General features: G+C 35.5%; 1 protein-coding gene across 3 annotated transcripts in view; it reads left to right on the forward strand.

Annotated features, from left to right (window-relative positions):
• Window positions 1–19,300, forward strand: part of LOC140771078 (uncharacterized) — a 34,762-nt gene that overhangs the window by 11,902 nt on the left and 3,560 nt on the right. For 2 of the 3 annotated variants that reach the window (XM_073112458.1, XM_073112460.1), the window contains 9 exons: window positions 12,939–13,041; window positions 13,198–13,293; window positions 13,376–13,434; window positions 13,565–13,688; window positions 16,336–16,398; window positions 16,485–16,544; window positions 16,659–16,820; window positions 17,045–17,118; window positions 17,195–17,288. In XM_073112458.1, coding sequence (XP_072968559.1) covers window positions 12,939–13,041; window positions 13,198–13,293; window positions 13,376–13,434; window positions 13,565–13,688; window positions 16,336–16,398; window positions 16,485–16,544; window positions 16,659–16,820; window positions 17,045–17,118; window positions 17,195–17,288 — 835 coding nt within the window. The remainder of the gene's footprint in view (window positions 1–12,938; window positions 13,042–13,197; window positions 13,294–13,375; window positions 13,435–13,564; window positions 13,689–16,335; window positions 16,399–16,484; window positions 16,545–16,658; window positions 16,821–17,044; window positions 17,119–17,194; window positions 17,289–19,300) is intronic. The other variant, XM_073112459.1, reaches the window with a different exon arrangement.

Raw genomic sequence — 19,300 nt, forward strand, 5'->3', positions numbered from 1 at the left:
TGTATATATGAGCATGCTGATAGGTCTGGATCCTTTTACCTTATGTAGTGATACTAATCAAATTATCTGATGCATCACTATCTTCAAATGATCTGATACTGCAGTTGTAGTTACCTCCTGCCTATTGGAATTAGAAGAATGAGAACTTGTTAAACATATCTTTACTTGTAAAAACTAACAACGTCATGTATCTCATATTATATGTCATGAAAATAGTCACAATCTAGGTCAGACCCTTTCAGGTTTTCTATATATTCTTTAACAATTCTAATTGATACTCTAATAGTTTGAGATCATTGAATCTCACATAGTTAAATGATGTAAACTTTTTGATGCATGAATCCCCTCATATGATCTAAGTGTGCATTTAGTTATAACTTAAATATGGCAGGAATCTTATTTATCTTTTGTTGTGACAAACATTACGTGTATGCGTAAGCGGAGGGATCAAAATCGACAATTTTGATATAGAAATCTCAACAAGAATAATTTAGGCTGCAAAGCAAATCAAATACAAGCAGTAGAAACTAAGGTTCCGAAAATCGGTATCGGGGTCGGTTGTCCGGAAAACGATACTTATCGGCCATATTGGTATCGACCGTATTGGTTGCCTATATCGGATCATACTATTTTAATTAAATAAAATTCTAAATATTATTTAAAACTGTTGAGAAAAAATTATAAGAAAATAAGAAATAATAATTACTTACATATAAAACCTAAAAAGTAAAAAATCTCTTTTCCTCTATCTCTTCTTTTCTATCCCTCTAATTGTTAGTCTGAGGTATCCCACTCTCTCCCTCACTCTCTTTTTATTTTTCTTTTTCTCTCTCCCTCACTCACACTCTCTCTCTCTCTCTGTAGCTGCTGGCTGCTGTTGGGAACCGACTGGTTTCGGCTCGGATCAGGATCGGTCAAAATTGGAAACTATGGTAGAAACAAGAACAATTTACGTAGTATGACTTATAGCCTACATCCACAGGCAGAGATGACTAGACGATTCGTATAATAGAGTACAAAAGAAGAAAATTATTCAAACTCAATCTCAAATCAACAATAATCTCATGCTAATACAAAAGATAGCATCCAACAAAAAAACACGCTATCTTAGTGCAAAATAATCCTCTCACAATATTTAGAATAAGAAGGATTAAGATTTTGGTAGAAAAGATATCATATGCAGAGATGAATCCAATCTTAAAGCCCCTTCTCAAATCCATGCAACAACTTTTTACCTCTGTGTCCTCTTTTGTGATGACATGATGATCTTTAATCCTAGAAAAGATTGAAAGATATAATACTCTTTTCAAATAAGCCTTCGAGTCATAGCAGGTCAGTTGAGATGTTTGAATGCCCTTAGGGCCATTCGATCACTCGTTGCAAATCACCCGACTGCTTGGGTTGTTTGAATGTCTTTCGTACGCTGGAACTACGAAATGTTTTGCTGATTTGAGTGCATGCCACTTACCAATCTCCTCCTTGACTTGCACTCAAGTCAATATGCCACTAATACTCTGGTTGCACTATACAGTTGCCATATCTGCGAAACACTGAAGAGCTACCATGTCTTGCAAATATCTATTAAGTCTAAACAATGCTTGAACTTGTGAGTAGTGACCAATTTGGTTAACATGTCTACTGTGTTTTCCGATGTGTGAATTTTGCTGATTATGATGTTATCCTCTACAAAGGACTGTCGTGCCATTGGCATAACCCATGTCGTGTCGACACATGACATGGTCAGCATGACTGAAAGAAGAAAGAGATAGGAAAAAGAAAATGAGAGAAGATGAAAGAGAGGGAGAGCGAAACGGAGAAGAAGAAAGAAAGCGGGAAGATTTTCTAGGAGCCTCTGTAGCACCACTACTCCATTTTCTGATCCGCGGTAGCCATTGGTAGATGCTAGGGTTCACATAGGAAAAATGGCTTGAGAAGAGAAGTGGAGAAGATGTGGGTGTTTATTTATAGTGGATCTTACTTATTTCTTAGGGCCTTGTTTGGTTTGAAGCTAAGCTTTGAATTAGATTAGCTGATCCAATTTCTTAGTCTTGATTTAGGTACCTTAACTAGATTTAATGTGGTGTTTGATTTTGAACTAGACTAAGAGTGTATTTATTATTTGTGATGTGATGTGAAAAAAATGAAACAAGCGTTGGATTTTAGAGATAAATAAATGATATGTAAATTTTATGGATGAAAATATCCTTTTACTTTCATGAAGGAGGCTATTATTATAATATACAAATATTATATGGTGCCTATAATGGCCATTTGCGGTTCTAAGTGCATATCTTCCAGTATATCTTTTTTTTCTTCTAATCTTTCTAGAAGCTGGCCCTGTGTAGGGTTTCTATCTTTTGATGCTGGTTTTTTTTGTTACAAATATCTTTGAGTTGAGCCAAACTAAAATCTCCCCATATCAATGGTTAAATGGTTTGCGGGCTTGCATCTATATGCCAGCTACCTGCCTTACCTTCTTGTTATGTACTAAAGAGTGCATGCATGCAACTTTAATCCCGCAATAGCCATTGGTGCCTTGTTGTAAGCCCTGAAATGGAATAGAATAATAATGTGCTTGATAAGAAAGCCCGCAAATGGAAGACAAGAGAAAGCCTAACCCAGCTAATGGGTTTTAATTCTTTTATCTAACCTTAGCTAATGGGTTATAGCTCAGCTAATGGGTTATAATCCAGCTAATAAGTTCTAGCCTTCTTATCTAACTCAATTAATAGATCATATTACGACCCGAAATAGGAATCATGACTGACCATGTACCTCAATACACTTGAGATATACGAAGCTTTAAAAAAATTTATTTTAAGTCCATAATGATAAGAATTTAATATGAATACCTAACTCCAATAAATATATAAGTAAAAATAACCAATGTTACCACTAATATATCTTCAATTAAACTAAATTAGCAGATAGTTTAGAACATAAAGATTAATAGAATTGAAATATAAAAATGGGTAAATCTTAAGTGGAGGTGGGGTCCGGGGTCATCTCACTTAGTCGCCACATTGACCAGTACCTAAAATATTAAGAGGGAGACCTCATGAGCCAACTATAGCTTAATGAATGAAATTTACTCAAAAATTGAATAAACCTAAAATTTATAACTGTAAATAAATCTAAGTCCAGTGATGTGAAATGACAATTTCACTAAGCATGTTTATAACAACATTAATAATAACAACATAGGTAATAATAAAGTAAATCATAACTCATAATATGCTTCGTGTCAATATGCTAAATTTATCTCAATATTAGTGTCATATGTCTCAATTGGCTCTATGCCATATGGATCTACATCAACTAGAAGTCACCTCGAGATGGCATCTGGGTCTTTTTCTTATAGCTGATCCTATTATAGTCACTAAAATATATCACTATGTGATAAACGTTCCCCGTCTCTTTTCCTAAGTGATAAACTCATTCTGTCTTTTTCACTAACAATTAAGAGAAATTAGAATCGCCACAGGAGGTCTTTTGATCTGGGACTGTTTCTTAACTCCACCAGAGTCACTTAAGAAAGTAATCGTAGTGATCTAAAATAAGACTTTCTTCTAGACTTTTATATAGACTCGAGTTACCACGAAAAGTCACAAGCGATCTATGCTGAGTCTGTTCTCTAAATCATACGAAATATCAATTATATTTTTCCACTAATATTCTTGGTTATTAAAATTGTTATTTTGCACGAGATATAACAATGCACTAAGTCATTTATTTGCACACAAAAATATAATAACTAAATTGCACACAGAATTATGATATTTAATTGCATACAGAGAAATACATGATTCGATAAAAAACACAAGTACAAGATAAATAAATATGTGAGTAAACCTACTCACTTGAGTGTAAATGAAAAGACTACAATTGGCTTGTAGTCCATTCAAGCCAATTCATGGAATGGGTCCATGGCCCAAAACTCAAATTTTGCGGGCTGGGCTGTGATTAGCCCGCAACCCACCAAAACCCCAAAGAGTGATTTGGGCTTAAGACCCAAACCACAATTCTTCATGGTTTACCTGTAGCCCTTGAACTAATAATTCGGGTTGAATTGGATTCTAAATCCAAACTCGCATCCACAAATAAAAGAAAGGAGCGAGCTCGGTTAAACTCAAGCTCGCCATCCTCGGTGAGTCCATTGTCGATGGTGGAGGAAGATTACTAGTAGTTTGTAACTATACCAATGTCTCCCTTGCGGCCTCAATGACTCGGAAGAGGAGATGATTGATAGAACATGGTGACTGATAGTAGGAAGGACTCCAAACATGGTTGACGGCAATCCGAGCCACAAGGGCTCCAAAAGAAGGCACTTACAGCTCGAGGCCAATGATGCGAAACTTTCGGTGACAGAGCGACAACGACCTGAAACTGCCGGCTGACGTATTTCGCCAATGAACCGGCGAACACCAACTTAGCTATTTATAATTTGACCTATTAAACTTTAATTAAATTTGAGGGGTGAGAGATGACTAATTAGAGAGAAGAATAGTGGACCCTGGTTACTCCGGTGGTGATCCGGTGGTCCGCTCCCACTAGTGGTTTCGGGCAGCGGTAAATAAAAGAAGATGAGAGGAGGGAGGAGAGAGAGAGATGCGGTAGATAGGGAAGAAGGTGAAATTAGAGTTTTTATTTATAGAGAGATTGAATTTTGATTTTGATTTGGATTCAGCTGAAAAACTCGCAACCACCTCACGCGTATTAGGGAGGGAGAACGAGGGGGGTTGCACATATAGTGCATGTGCGCCCTCTTCATTTTATTTATTTATTTATTTATTTTAGTTCTTATAGGTTATAACCCTGTTAATGGGTTCTAACCTACTCATTAAACCTAGCTTATGGGTTCTAACCCAGCTAATAAGTTTTAACCTTCTCATCTGACCCATCTAATGGGTTATAACCCAACTAATGCGTTCTAACCAAGGTTCAAAAAATTTAGATCGAGATCAGTCTTTCGAAAAATAATACGTATTGGCCGGATCGAATCAAATTTTTTTCATTACTTGAAATTCTAAATATTATCTAAAATGGTAGAAAATTTCTAAAAATTTATAAAACATGAGAAAAAAAAGAAAATAATAATTATTCATATATGAGTCCTAAAATATAAACAAAAGTACTAACTTGCTCAAAAATCAAAACTTCGATGAATATTGAGCTGGCTCTTGTAAATCCTTATGGTCGTTGTTATCATAATCACCATAAATTTATAAATAATGATATCTAGGGTTTGGTGCTCCAAAGAGTGATTGCATCATACAATTCATATCAAATGGATCTTGTCTTTGAGGAGGATAATAATCAATATGTGAATTTTGTGTCTGAGGATATTGATGATACTGAAGAGAATAATAACCAACATGTGGATCATGTGATTGTTCAAAGCAATGAATACTTGATGAACCATAGTTCGTTAGAGTTTGTCGGAGTTAATTGGAGTTAGATCTCTCCGTTAGAAAGTGAGAGAAGAATATGAGAAATGAGTGGAAGAGAAAAAGGAAGAGTGAGAAGAAAAGAGTAAAGAGAGAAAAAGAATTTGGGGACATCAATAGTCGGATCTGGGTCAGATCCATAATAGATCTCGCCCAGTTTAATCAAAACTTGCCGATCCTGGCCAATCCCAATAATTTAATTGGGATGGGGCCTGCATCGTTATCGGCCGATCCGATGAACCTTGGTTCTAACCTTCTCATTTGATCCATGTGTAAGGCTATATTATTTTTTTAAAAGTTGTTCGTACTACAAACTTTTATTAAAAACAAAGTGAGTTATTGTGGGCTTAAAAGTTCACAAGCTTGCAACTACTCTATAAATTATTGTTGACTTAGTAAATTAAAAAAAATTAAGTGGAGGGAAATGTATATATTTTGAAGGGAAACTATAGATAGATGAGGAAAGATTTGAAATAAGGGTATAATTATTACTTTGATGTGACATGAGAAAGTGAAAAATATTACTTTTTTAGGAAATTTAGTATGTCATGCAAATAATACTGAAATAATAATTTTAAATTCATAAAATATAAATGCAAGTTGGCCATTTTAAACCCATATTAAATCTATAAGTAAATTATATTAAATAGTAATTATTTAATTTTTTTTCACCTGTATATACGGATATTTTTATTGAGTCGTGGTAAAACAAGAGGTCGTTTATAATAAAATATTATATATTTTTTGGAAGAGAGGAGAGAAGGGAGGGAGAGAGAAGAAAGAACATTAGTAAGGCATGAAAGTGATAGATTTAAATCATGTCAAGGGTAAAACCGGAATCAATTTGATTTTATACTAGAAATTTTATTTTATTCTTATTTTATTTATTAGGAACTGAAATTGATTAGGAGAAAAATGTTAAAAAGGTGTTTGGTTATTAAACTTGGTTAGGAGTCCCTAACCAAGTTCAGGGACCCCCTTGAACTCAAAAGAAACAAGGGTTAGCAAATCCAACTTAAGTTTCGTCATTTTACTTAGTTGTTAATGGATTATGACTTATGTAACATATTTTTATGCTCTACGATTTGCTAAACTCAGCTTCTCCATCCCAACATGGGATTGAAAACCTAGTAATGGACATTCCTCCTCCAACATCTCCTTGTAGCTATGGAAGGCTTCAACAAGGTTCCATCTTCTTCGACATCTCTATGGCAAAAGATATTCCTTGTCGGAAGGCTCTAACTCTTTTGAGAATGCCGCTAGCATTCTCTATGCCATGTGCCGACCTATTGGTGAAACGAAAATCCATGACCCTCTGTCGTAACCTCTTGGATGAAATTATACCAAATATCAATATGCTTCGTCTTGTCATGATATATAATGTCTTTCGTCAAATTGATTGCACTTTGATTATTGCAAAATGTTGTCATGACATCTTGATACAACCTAACTTTTCAACCAAGTTGCATCTTTGATTGCCTCCATTGTTCCCATATATTATGCCTTGGTAATAGATAAAATCTGAGTCAACATAACCAACTTGTGTAAGTCTCAATCACTGTCCTTATCAAACACCAAATTACCATCTAATGTCCCCAAAATACCTAAGAATACATTTCACTGCTTACTAATACACCTTGCCTGAATTTATCATGTAACGACTAACAAACTAACCACCTATGATATATCCGAATAGGTATAGACCATGACATGTATTACGTTGCTAACAATGTTTGAGTAAGGGATCCACGTCATATACTCTTTTCTCTCCCTTAGTTTGTTGTGATTGTTCCACTGAAAGCCTAAGCTGAGCTGCAAGAAGAATTGTAAGAACAAATAAAAGAGGGTTGCACATGCACCCCCTCCCCTTCCTTCTCCTTCACAGTTTTACGCGAAGAGTGGAGTGGCCGCGAGATTTAGGCCATTTGGAATCTGAGTCCAATCCCAAATAAAGATTCAAAAACCCACCTAATAAATCAAAACCCTAACCCTATTATTTTCTCATATATCGTTCTCTCTCTCTCTTCTCTCTCTCTCTCTCTCTCTTCGGAGCACCCACCGTTGAATCGGAACGCCGGAGCACTGTCGGAGTGATCGAAGACCACTCAATGACTCGCTACTTAGTCCTCTCCCATCTCTCATAATTAATTAAAGTTTAATAAGTTAGAATAGAACTACCTATTTTTTGGGGTGAAGCGTCGTCGTTGAGCCGGTCCGCTTCGGGTCGCTGCTGCTTGTGTGTCGGAGCTTTGTGTCGTTGACCTCGTGTCGTAGGCGTGTTTCCTTAGAGCCTCGTGGCTCGGTATATGGTAGAAGACGATTCCATGGCCGTCGGCCATGGAGTCGAGCTACTAGTCATCAACGACGGTTTCTCCTCCACCTCGTGTGGTTTGTATGGTTGCGAGAGTGTCAGGGAGCTTAGGGTGTGGCCGGTGGACCATCAATAACGGTGGTTACCGGTGGACTCTTCTCTTCCTTGCGACGATCACCATGAGGGAGAATATTTGGTTAGGCTTGAGTTAAACTAGAGCCAATCCTTTTATTCGTTTTGTGGCTTCAGTTTTGGGTTTGGATTTTGGATCCAAAAACTCAATCCGAACTAGTTTAATGGAGGGCTGGGCTAGCTTAGCCCATTGTGATTTGGTTGAGCCTTGGCCTAGCCCAATTAATAGATTGATGGTGGGCTATGGGCCAGCCGCAGCCCAACCCAATCCAATAGGTTTAAATCAACCTATTTTAGCTATTTATTTAGCTTCAAATATTTAGAAACTATGATATTATTTAATTTAAAATTTTATTGTTATTTCTTATTAAATGTGGTGATTTTTAGCACGTGGACTAGAGATTAAAGATTTTAGTTGTTTAATCTATACTCAGGTGAGTGAGTTCACTCACATATTTATTCATTTTGTATTCCGTGCCTTTTATTAAACTACGTAATTTTCTGTGCAAATTTATTTATTATATTTTTTGTGTGCAATTTAATTATTATAATTCTATGTGCAAAATATATAATTCATTCAGTATATCGCTGTACTTCGTGCAAATTATAAATTTTAGTAGGGAAAAACATAACTAGTATTTGGTATGACTTAGAGAACAGTCTCGTTATGACTCAAGTTTAATTGAAAGTCCATGATAAAATCCTATCGTAGATTATGAGGGTGACCTTCTAAGGTGACTCTGGCGGAGTTAGGGAATAGTCCCAGGTTAGATCGAAAGACTTTATGAGGTGACTCTAATCTCTCTCAATAATTTATAGAAGAGACAAGGTGCATATATTGCATAGTGACACCTCCTGATGACTATAATTGGATCAGTTATGAGGAAAAGACTCAGGCATCATCGCAATATTGATGACATTAGTTATTTTCATTATTATTGGGTTAAATTATATAAATCAAAATTTTTATTATTAATTCTTATTATTGTGTACTTAGAAAATATTAGTAAGGCTTCATGTATTTCAAGCGTATTGAGGTACATTGTGGGTCATGATTCCGTTTTCGGGTCGTAATAGGAATACTCACGGTCTTCTCATTTGTCATCTCATAACAGTCAAACATGTGCTCGATATGCTTCTTCCATGACAAATATAGCTTTCCACCTTGCGATCCCTCTGAATCTCCATACCTAAGATTTTATTCATTGTTGCCAAGTCTTTTATCTCAAACTCAGCACTCAACTTGGTATTTAATTTCTCAATCTCTGACTTATCCTTTGCTACTATGAGCATGTCATCAACTTAAAGAAGCAAATAAATGTAGGAGTTGTCTAGCAATCACCTATAGGACACAGCTTTCGTAGCTACTCCTAGAGTAGTTATGCCTAATCATAAAACTATCACTTTTATACACTGCCTTAGTGACTGCTTTAAGCCATATAATGATCTCTTTAATTGTAGACATGATCCTCTTCCCATCAATTTCAGAGCCTTCCGGCTGCTGTATGTGAATAATTTCCTTCAACTAGCTACATAGAAAAACAGTCTTCACATCAAGTTGCTCTAGCTCAAGATCAAAGCGAGCAATCATACTGCAGGGCATTGTTGCGGTTTTAACTTTAGATATAGGTTGGATATGATCAAACCGCTTCAAATTGTATCATTTTCTATTTATGTTTTAGGAAAATAAGATGACTTTTGGCAGATGTATTCAAACGCAAGTGGAGAGTGTTTGAATGCAGCATTTGAACACCTAATTTGTGTTCGCACATACAGAGCATAGTTTTTGGCCACTCGAACGCCTGATTTGCGTTTGACATCCAGAGCCCTATTTTTGTTAGTTCGAATGCGATCGAGAAGCATTTGAACGCACGACGGATAAGTTGTATTGTAATGGAATTTGTTTAAGGTTTTTGGATGATTGGCTAGCCTCTAAATATGTGAAAAAGCAGTCAATTTAGAATTATTGATTATTGGAACTTGTTTTGCATTTAGGCTTGAGCCAACTTTTCCCTCCTCCTTTCCCCTTGGTATCCAAACCGAGCTCTCATTTATGACTGAGGTTAATTCTCCATCGCTTCTCCCTCCTCACTCCAGCGACCAACTAACCATGAAGCTCTTTTCTTCCACCTAATCTTGTTCGAGGCACTAACCCATCCACCATAGTTATTTTCATCTCCCATAACCCTAACCATATAATCCACGTCCATCCTGCCATCTCCTGATCTTTCATCATTGTTTCTTTCATCATTTTTGATCTACTAGCCCAATTGACGAGATTCTGGTTGCGTTAGATTCCTAACTTCAAGAGGAATAATATATTCATTTCTTAGATCATTCCAACAATTTGATCGATCCCTATTATCTTCGCAAGTTCTATGTTGAGTTATGTCCAGATTAACAAATCGGATAGACAATCATCTTCCTCGAGGGTGACCGTTACAGGCATGTATAAAGCTATGTTTCACAATAGGAGAGAAGATTTTATTGAAGTCGATTTCTTTGGTTATAGCCTTTAGCGACTAATTGTACCTTGTATCGTGCATTCTCAATCCCAGGGACCCCTTCGTTCCTCTTGAAGACCCATTTATAGCCGACTGTGTTCAAGCCTTTTAGCAACTTGATCACCTTGTTCATCACAAGAATCCACTTTGTATACTTTGATCCTCTAACATCCTCTCTATAGGTGGACGATTCCTGCACTTCAATCTCTTCTACCAATGTTAGAGCGAACAGTACCTAGTTTGCATATCCATATAGATACAGTGCCATAATCTGCCTTATTAGCCTGCCAACTGTCACACTCGTTCTGCTTATGATTACCCGATTGGAAACTAGAGTTGTGTTCTTCTAAAGCTAGCTGATTTGGAACGCGGGATCGCACCATTTGAGTAGCCCCAATTCAACTCCACTAGTTTGTTAGCACCCTTCTCCTTTGCTGTCGATATAACAATCTCTTTTCATGGGTGAAAATAACATTTTTCAAATCTAGACACCATAATATATATCACTTAACCCTATCGGCATATCTAAGGAAATTAGATTTCTTTGCCTTAGCCTCTAATTTTCCATCACTAACATTGTAATAAACATGACAACCAAATACTCTTAAGATTTGAATAAACAGTGGGAGCACCATAGTATATCTCAAGAAGAATCTTGTTCTCAATTGTTGTATTAGGAAAGCAGTGTGTTGACTGCTTCACCCCAGGGGTCCTTTGACAACTCAACACTTGAAAGCATATAGCAAGCTCTTCCCATAAGAGTCTGGTTTATTTGTTTAGCAAGTTGCAGAGTGTGCCTAATTGTCTGGTGCCTTGCTCAAGGATTGTTGTGCCTGTGATACAGCATGTGCCGCAGTACTTGCCAACCATGCCATCTAAATAGAGCTTCGTCAGGAGAAAGTGAGGGAGAGGAAAAGAGAAGGAGAAAAGGAGGAGATTCCACCATCGGTGATCAACTCGCCACCAACGACCTCTCTTTCTCTCGTGTTTCCTAACCAAGGTTGGAGACGAAGAAGGGTTTAAAAGCTCTTAACGGGTTGAGATAAAAAGATCTGCTTTTAGCGGGAAAGAGATAGAAGGGTCGGTCATGATTCCGAATTTGGGTCATAACGTAGAGAACTTCAAGTTTTCTCAATAATTCAAAGGCTGTCTCCTCATTCACTACCTCCTATTACACCTTGTCTGAGAAAGATAACAAAATCATGTTGTGAGCTTTCCTGTCCAATTTTAAGCCTCTTCATCTGGCATAGTCTTCAGTACCATGTTGTCCAAAACCTTTGCCAATCCTTGTTGCCTCAAAAGTGCTCGTATCTTCAGATGCCACATGCCAAAATTATTATGTCCATTGAACTTCTCCACCTCAAACTTTGTCGTACTCATTGCTCTGATACCAGTTTGTTGTGATGAACATTATGCATTCAGAGTCCAAATTGATGATCATAAGATGGAGATCTCAACAAGAATAACCTAGGCTCCAAGCAAACCAAATACCAACAATAGAAACAATAACAATTTTTGCAGTTTGGCTTATAGCCTACATCTGTGGGCAGATACAACTAGAAGATCCACTATAATATAACAGAGTGGAGATTTGAAGAAATGAGATATCTTGCTCCTTGATCAGCATTAGTACCTTCCTAGTCAAGTTGCATGACGGGTTGGTTTGGACATTGAGGGAAGTTTGTCATATTCTAGAAGCATAGTGATTTGAATTGATGATTGTGAGATGGAGATCTTGACAAGAATAACCTGGGCTTAAACAAACTAAACACAAGCAACAGAAACAAGAACAATTTTTGTGGTTCAGCTTATTGCCTATATCCATGGGCAGAGACACCTAAAGGATCCATAATAATATAACAGAGTACAGATGGAGTCAATAATAATTTCACTCTGAAACAAAATTTAGCATCCAACAAGAAGTGAAAAATAAATTATCCTAGAGTAAGATAATCCCCTCATAAAATTTAGAACAAAAGGGAATAAAGTTTGATAGAGAAGATACCAAAGGGAGAGATGAATTCAAATTCAAAAGCCCCTCTTTGGATCTGTGCGACAGATTTTTACCTCTGCATTTTCTTTATGGTATGATGATCATTAACCTAGAAGAGTTGAAAGGTATAATTACCTTACCAGAAAAGCCTTCAGGTCACAGCAAGTTCATTGGGGAGGTCGAAAACCCCTAGGGCTGTTCAAACTCTTGTAGCAAATCAACAATTCACCTGAGGCCAGTTGAACATCTTCCACACTCCCGAATGACGAAATGTTTTGCAGGGCATTTGAACGACCTTCTTTGATTGCATTGCACTTACATCTTGTTAAAAAGAAACTTCCCTTTTCCCTTCTCATCTCTAGCCAAATCCACGAAAATCTTTGAAAGACCTAAAAAGTTTTGTCCCCAGTCCTCTGTGTCTTATTGCAATTATATCTGTTGGTTTTTGCATGGTTCTTTCTCAAGTCAAGACACACCAAAAGGGATCATAATCATAGAGATGCTATGATACATAATGCTAATATTTCCTGCTGACATATAGTTATGTTCAGGTTGCTAGAAGATGGGGGTACTATTTTTAATTTTGGACGAACCAGTAAGAAATGCTGCATAAAGTCTGTTTTGAGAGTGCACAGTCCCTTATTCTACTGGAAGGTTCTGCTAACTACCCAAACCTTATTTTCTCAATTATTCTCCTTTAGGTGTTGACTAAACACAAATAAACAGCAATTTTCAGTTAACTGTTGGCATGTTCTTTCTTTATGCTATTACAAATACTAATAACTTTATCTTACATTCTTCATTCTGCAGATTGCTGCAGAAGCTGATCTAGGCCTAGCAGATGCATATATAAATGGGTACTTTTCCTTTGTCGATGAGCAGGAAGGTCTTCTTGATCTTCTTCTGGTAAAAGAAAATTAACAAGTTTGTAATTGAAGTGAATTGCAATGGTGATTATTTTTAGTCTAAGTACCACTTGTTCCTGCAGATTCTTATTGCTAATAGGGATCTGAAGAAGGCTTCGAGGAGCACTTTTTTAAATAAAAGGTTTCTCCTCCTCTTACTTTTGCTTCTGTATATATGAGCAAGGGTGTGCATTTATATATGAAAGCATTTGCATGTTGGAGGGGGAAATTCTAACAATTAATAATTGACCTTTTCCTTTTGGAATGGTCAGGGGTTGGTGGACACCATTGCTTTTAACAGCTGGAATTGCATCTGCTAAGTATTTTTACCGCCACATGTCAAGGCAAAATACTTTGACACAAGCTCGTCGGAATATCTCTCAACATTATGATCTGGTCAGTCTAGGAAATGTCACAAATGTGCAATGGCATGTTATATATTTCAATCTGGTCATTCTTTAGTCTCCTTTTTCACCGCAGTGATTAATTGTCTAAGCTCTAGGTTTATCTAATTGCCAGTCACAACCTAGGGCACTGATTTACTATATTCTTAAATCATTAATTTATTCAGCACACTTTCTATTATTGGAGAAGATTTCATCTCACTAATTGTGACATTATTAGATGCTTTAATGCATCTAATAATCTTTGCTGCGATTTTTCATGTATTCTTTTTTTTTTTTTTTTTTTGTAATACATGCAGGAGCTGGGAAATACCAGTAGGGACACATACTCACCTTCTGGTCATTCTTATGATCTAATCCTATAAAAAAAATAAAAAATGTAGGGCAGGGGAAATATCTGGACCTCTGGAGATAGTTATGCTTGTGTTTACTATCTCGCATATTATTCTTTCCTGTTGTGTTCCTTGTAAACTCCCATGGGATCATAGCAGTTCAAGATGTACCTGTAAGGGCTTGGTTTTGCTAGATGAATACTCTTATGGTATTGTATCCGAATCTCCGAGATATGTGCTGGTCATGTTTACAATATGTAGCTTGGAGAAATCCTTGCCGACTTCTAATATATGGTAAACTGAGAAGAACATAACAAACACCTTACCCAAAATATTGGGCTAGTTTAGACTGTGAGATGACGTAGAAATATGGCCTAATCTAGGACTTCCAGAATCAGGAAATGGGAAACACGTCACTCTGTAATGCTTAATCTGTACTAATTTTCTGGTTCTAGGCTTCTAGCCATTTTCTCTTGAATTCTCTTTAATTTTGCATCAATTAGTTCTGGTTAAGATATATTGCTAGCAGCATAATTGATGATTGCTTGATCTTCGTAGCAATTTCTTTTACATGAATGTCTTACATGCAAATGCCATGTTATGACAGGTAGAGATAATTTCAGCTACAAATTTAAACCATGAAAGAAATGTAAAATATTTGTAAATTAAATTGAGAAGTTTTTATCAGTTCACTTTGTCAAGCATAATAGTAGCAAGTAGTGAAGAATTAGGTCGGTTTATATAGCTATCTGCTTCCTTTGATCTATTACCTGAGGAACTATATTGAAGTGATGAAGTTACCATTTGTGTATCTTGTATTGCTTTCTGGAGATCTCTTTGAAGTATGAAATGATTCTCCAGCTATCACTTTGTAATTGGGAAGCACTTGATATACTCTTAGTTTCTCTTGATAGAATTGCTTTATCAGCAAATATAGACAAGAAGATACAGTTTGTCCATAATAAGATTTGCTCACCTTATATTTTCAATCATTCTTTTTGACATGAGAAAGAAGAAACACATGGTAAATGAATTGGTTAAGAAAGAAGTACTTCTCTCCCTTAGTTTTCTTTCCTCTCTATTCCTCTATTTAATGGGTCAAGTGGGATTTGAGTTGAGGAATGAGAACGAATCTAGTAAATACAAGAGTATTAAATTTTGTCGGATACAAATAAATTTGTATCCAACCTGTTTAAACCAACATCATAATAAAACTAAACATTTGTTAATATGTTCCAATGAAAGATTTAATTACCCTTATAGATGTACTAAATTTATAATCTTATACTTATTCTTGTCATTATGTGAGTCTTCTGAGCCAAAAAAACCTTACTTCTAGTCTAAGCAGTAATTGGTTAAGAAAATGGCTAGAAGTAAATGAATTGGTTAAAAAAGAAGTATCTCTCTCCTTAGAATTTTCTTTTTTATGACTGGATTTGGTTAATGAGTCAAACTGGGATCTGAGTTGAGAACCAATCCAATAAATAGAAGAGTATTAAATCTTGTCGGATGCAAATAAATTTGTATCCTACCCTTTTAAACTAGCAACAGAATATTTGTTAATATGTTCAAATAAAAAGATTTAATTACCCCTGTTGATGTACTAATTTTGCATCTTGCACTTATTCTTGTCATACTGATTTTTTTCCAAATCTTACACAGGGGCATCACTTTTTTTTAGAGCAGTTGTTAACTTTTATTTCTGAATTTAGCAAATAATATTTATGCAACAAAGTAAATCTAGTTTTTGTATAAATAAAATAAAATAAAATGTTAGGAACTCTGAACTGTCTGAAGGAAATGACACCCTTTATGTACGGTTTACTCGCTTATTTATTTCAATATACAACTCAGAATGTTATTCTTGTGTTGCCATGCCAGTCAGCCAGTTCTTCAACATTTCTCTGTAAGAATTGCACTACTATAGTCCAATCAAAATAAAATATAGAGGAAGAGAGAAGAAAAAAGAAACCTAAGAAAGATAAATAGAAAATGGTTTAATGTTGTTATATTTTTCCATAGGCAAAAGGAAAAATATAGGTGTTTTAGATGTTTTTGAATTTCTTTAAAAACTTGTAAGCCCTTAAATTCAGCCCATTATTATTATAAATTAGCCATTATGTTCCTTACAGAACTATTAGAAGTCTTGTTACATTTGAGTTCCAAATTTCTTTAATAATTAATTTCAAATTGACTTGAATTATGAAATTAGTAACACTTTTGACATTTTCTTGATTTTACTTGTGCTCTCTTATCATTCTTATTTATTTATTTATTACAAGAGCTGACAAGTTCTATTTTCTGTAGAGCAATGATTTCTTCTCTTTATTTTTGGATGAGACATTGACATACTCATGTGCAATTTTTAAGGTTGGTACTCAGGTTTCACTGTCATCACAACTATTTTGAGGTTTTCTGCAGAAGGATCTAATTACCATTCAAATATCAACTGACAGATGGAGAATGAAGACTTAAAAGTTGCGCAGATACGGAAAATTTCTCTTCTAATTGAGAAGGTAAAGTTTTTAACCATAATATCTGGTTTCTTTATTGCTATATTTTTTACTTTTCCCTAGACTCATCTTTGACTACTTTGGTCTTATAATATTATTCTCCTTTAAATCATCAAGGCAAGAATTGAAGGCAAACATGAAGTTCTTGAGATTGGTTGTGGCTGGGGAAGTCTAGCAATAGAGGTTGTGAAGCAAACTGGATGCAAATACACGGGAGTTTCCTTATCAGAAGAGCAACTCAAGTTTGCTAAAAGAAAAGTGAAAGAAGCTGGTTTAGAGGTTATATCTTCAACATTTTTTGGAATTTCAGTTATGAATTGACCAAAATCATTCTTTCAACAATTAGTCTCTTTTTCTCTTGTTTCAATATGAGTACCATAAGATTAAAGCTGTGAATCCTCATTCCACTGGTTAATTTATGGTTTTTATTTATTTTTAAATTTCAGTCTCAATGGTAGAGTAGAATCTGTTTGAACATTTATCTTATGAAGTTTTCTTGTCAGGACCACATAACACTCCTGCTATGTGACTACCGTGAACTACCAAGTTCCCACAAATATGACAGGATTATATCTTGGTACTGGTTATTTTTATCTTCAAAAGATGACCTGCAGAAAGGTGGAATTTCTTTCCTGACATTGCTTTTCTTTCAGCGAGATGCTTGAAGGAGTTGGTCATGAATACATGGAAGAATTCTTTGGCTGTTGTGAGTCTCTTATGTCTGAGGATGGTTTATTTGTTCTTCAGGTAATTGTTAATTCTGTGTTTTCCTAATTTAGATTTGACATCATTACTTGTCTGAGTTTTAGCTATGTTTCTCCTTTGAGATAAATTTTATGTAAGTCAATGATCATTTCATCTTTATATATAGAAATTATGGGAGTTGACTAGTTATCTAAATTCTTAGTGTGCGTGGGATGTATACACAAACTTTTCTTGATCCATTTCCTTCTGTGAAATTATTGCAAATCCTAAATTCCTAATATGGTTTTGGAAGTATCCTTGTGAGGTCCCTTAAATTTCAGTGGGAGCTTAATCTTTATTTTACAAGCAATAGGTCAGCCATCTACAAGGCAATTGATTTGGGAGTGTAGTACTCACGTGCTATAGTAAGTTAGATCTGACAAGCCTTGAAGTTTTATGGCCACAAGTTGGATAATAAATCATTAACTATAGAAACTTCTCTCAGTAAATACTCATTTTATTATTATTATTTTTAAGATTTTAGTATTCTGCAAAGCCATGTTTTCTTTTCATTTGAAGGCAAACAGTATTAATTTATGGATGCATCATAAGCACCTCATGCCTTAAAACATCTGCACATGTAAATTTTATCAACAGAACGCATCTCATAGCCCAGCAATAAGGGCGCATCATTTTCCTTTTATCAGTTAGTTGGTTAACCGCTTCTGTCAATGCAACATGCCCTGAGCCCCAAGAATCAAATTTCATTGATTTGTCAACAATAACCTGATGCAACAGTCTATCTCTTATGGTTGTTAGCTTTTTTCACATATGTGCAACCTCGTGCAGTTTCCTTCTATTACAAGTCTAGATTATGACAACTGAAAAGACATATGTGAGACTGAAGGCTGCTGTTCTAACAAGCTAGTTTCAAGATCAGAAAGTGTGAAAAGAGCTATAATGATGTGGGCACCGTCTTCAATTTGACTAAAATAATATTGCTTGAGTCCAATTTTGGTTTAATTGTTGATTTTTAATTCAAATAATCAATTGAATTAGTCAATTGATAGATATGGTGGTCTATGTGCGGGGGATGTCCACATTGGGTTATAACCTAAATTAGGTTAGTCAATTTAGGTAAGAGTTAATCAATTAGGATCCTATTAGAAAATAATTTTCTATCAGAATCTCAATTGATAGTTATAGTAAGCTTATATGTGGGGGATGTCCACATTGATATATTACCTAAATTGGGTTAGTCAATTTAGGTAAGATGATCAATTAGAATCCTATTAGGAAATAAGTTCCTATTAGAATCAACTAGAATCAAAGTTGTTAATCTATTTAAGGGTTATTGCATGAGAAACAAGGAGAAGTTGGAACAAGATTTATTTGAGATCTCTCACTTTCTCCCCCGTGGTCTTCTTCTTCTTCTTCTTCTTCTTCTTCTCTCTCTCTCTCTCTCTTTCTTTCTCTCCCTTTCTCCTACTCTGTCTTAAGATTCTTCTCTAATCTCTTCTACTTCCTCTCTAAACCTCTCTTCTTCTTCAAGCTCTACTCTTTCTTTGGTTACTGCTGCAATCCAGAAGATTCCAGTAGTGAAAGAAAATCTTTAGGTGCCTGGACGTAAAGAGGAGGATTTGGTTTCAAAGTAAAAGCACTACTATTCCATTTATTGGTAAACCTAAACTCTAAAGTCTTTCCTTACACCATATTTTAGGCCTTTTTACTATCAACATACCTATTTGAGAGTTGAGGAAGCTACTGTCTTATCTGAATGGTTTTCTCTTCTTCCATCTAATAGTGATCCTTTTAATCAATTAACTTCTTATCAGTTATTGCTTACTATATTTTACTTTAGTTATCTGTTTGGGTTGATTGTTCTCTAAAACGTTGCATTCATATTAGATTTGCATCTTATAAGGATATGATTTGATATTCTCAACATGGGAAAGTAGCCAGAAATTACAAAATGAAAGAAGACAAGACTTATCTTGAAGGTGTCTTTTGTGTATTTCTGATGGCTTGCTTGTGTATAAATTTATTTGCTTGTATTCATAAACTGTCATCCCATG

This window comes from Typha angustifolia, chromosome 11 (genome assembly GCF_048772165.1).
Source record: "Typha angustifolia cultivar Huaian chromosome 11, ASM4877216v1, whole genome shotgun sequence".
Classification (NCBI taxonomy): Eukaryota; Viridiplantae; Streptophyta; class Magnoliopsida; order Poales; family Typhaceae; genus Typha; species Typha angustifolia.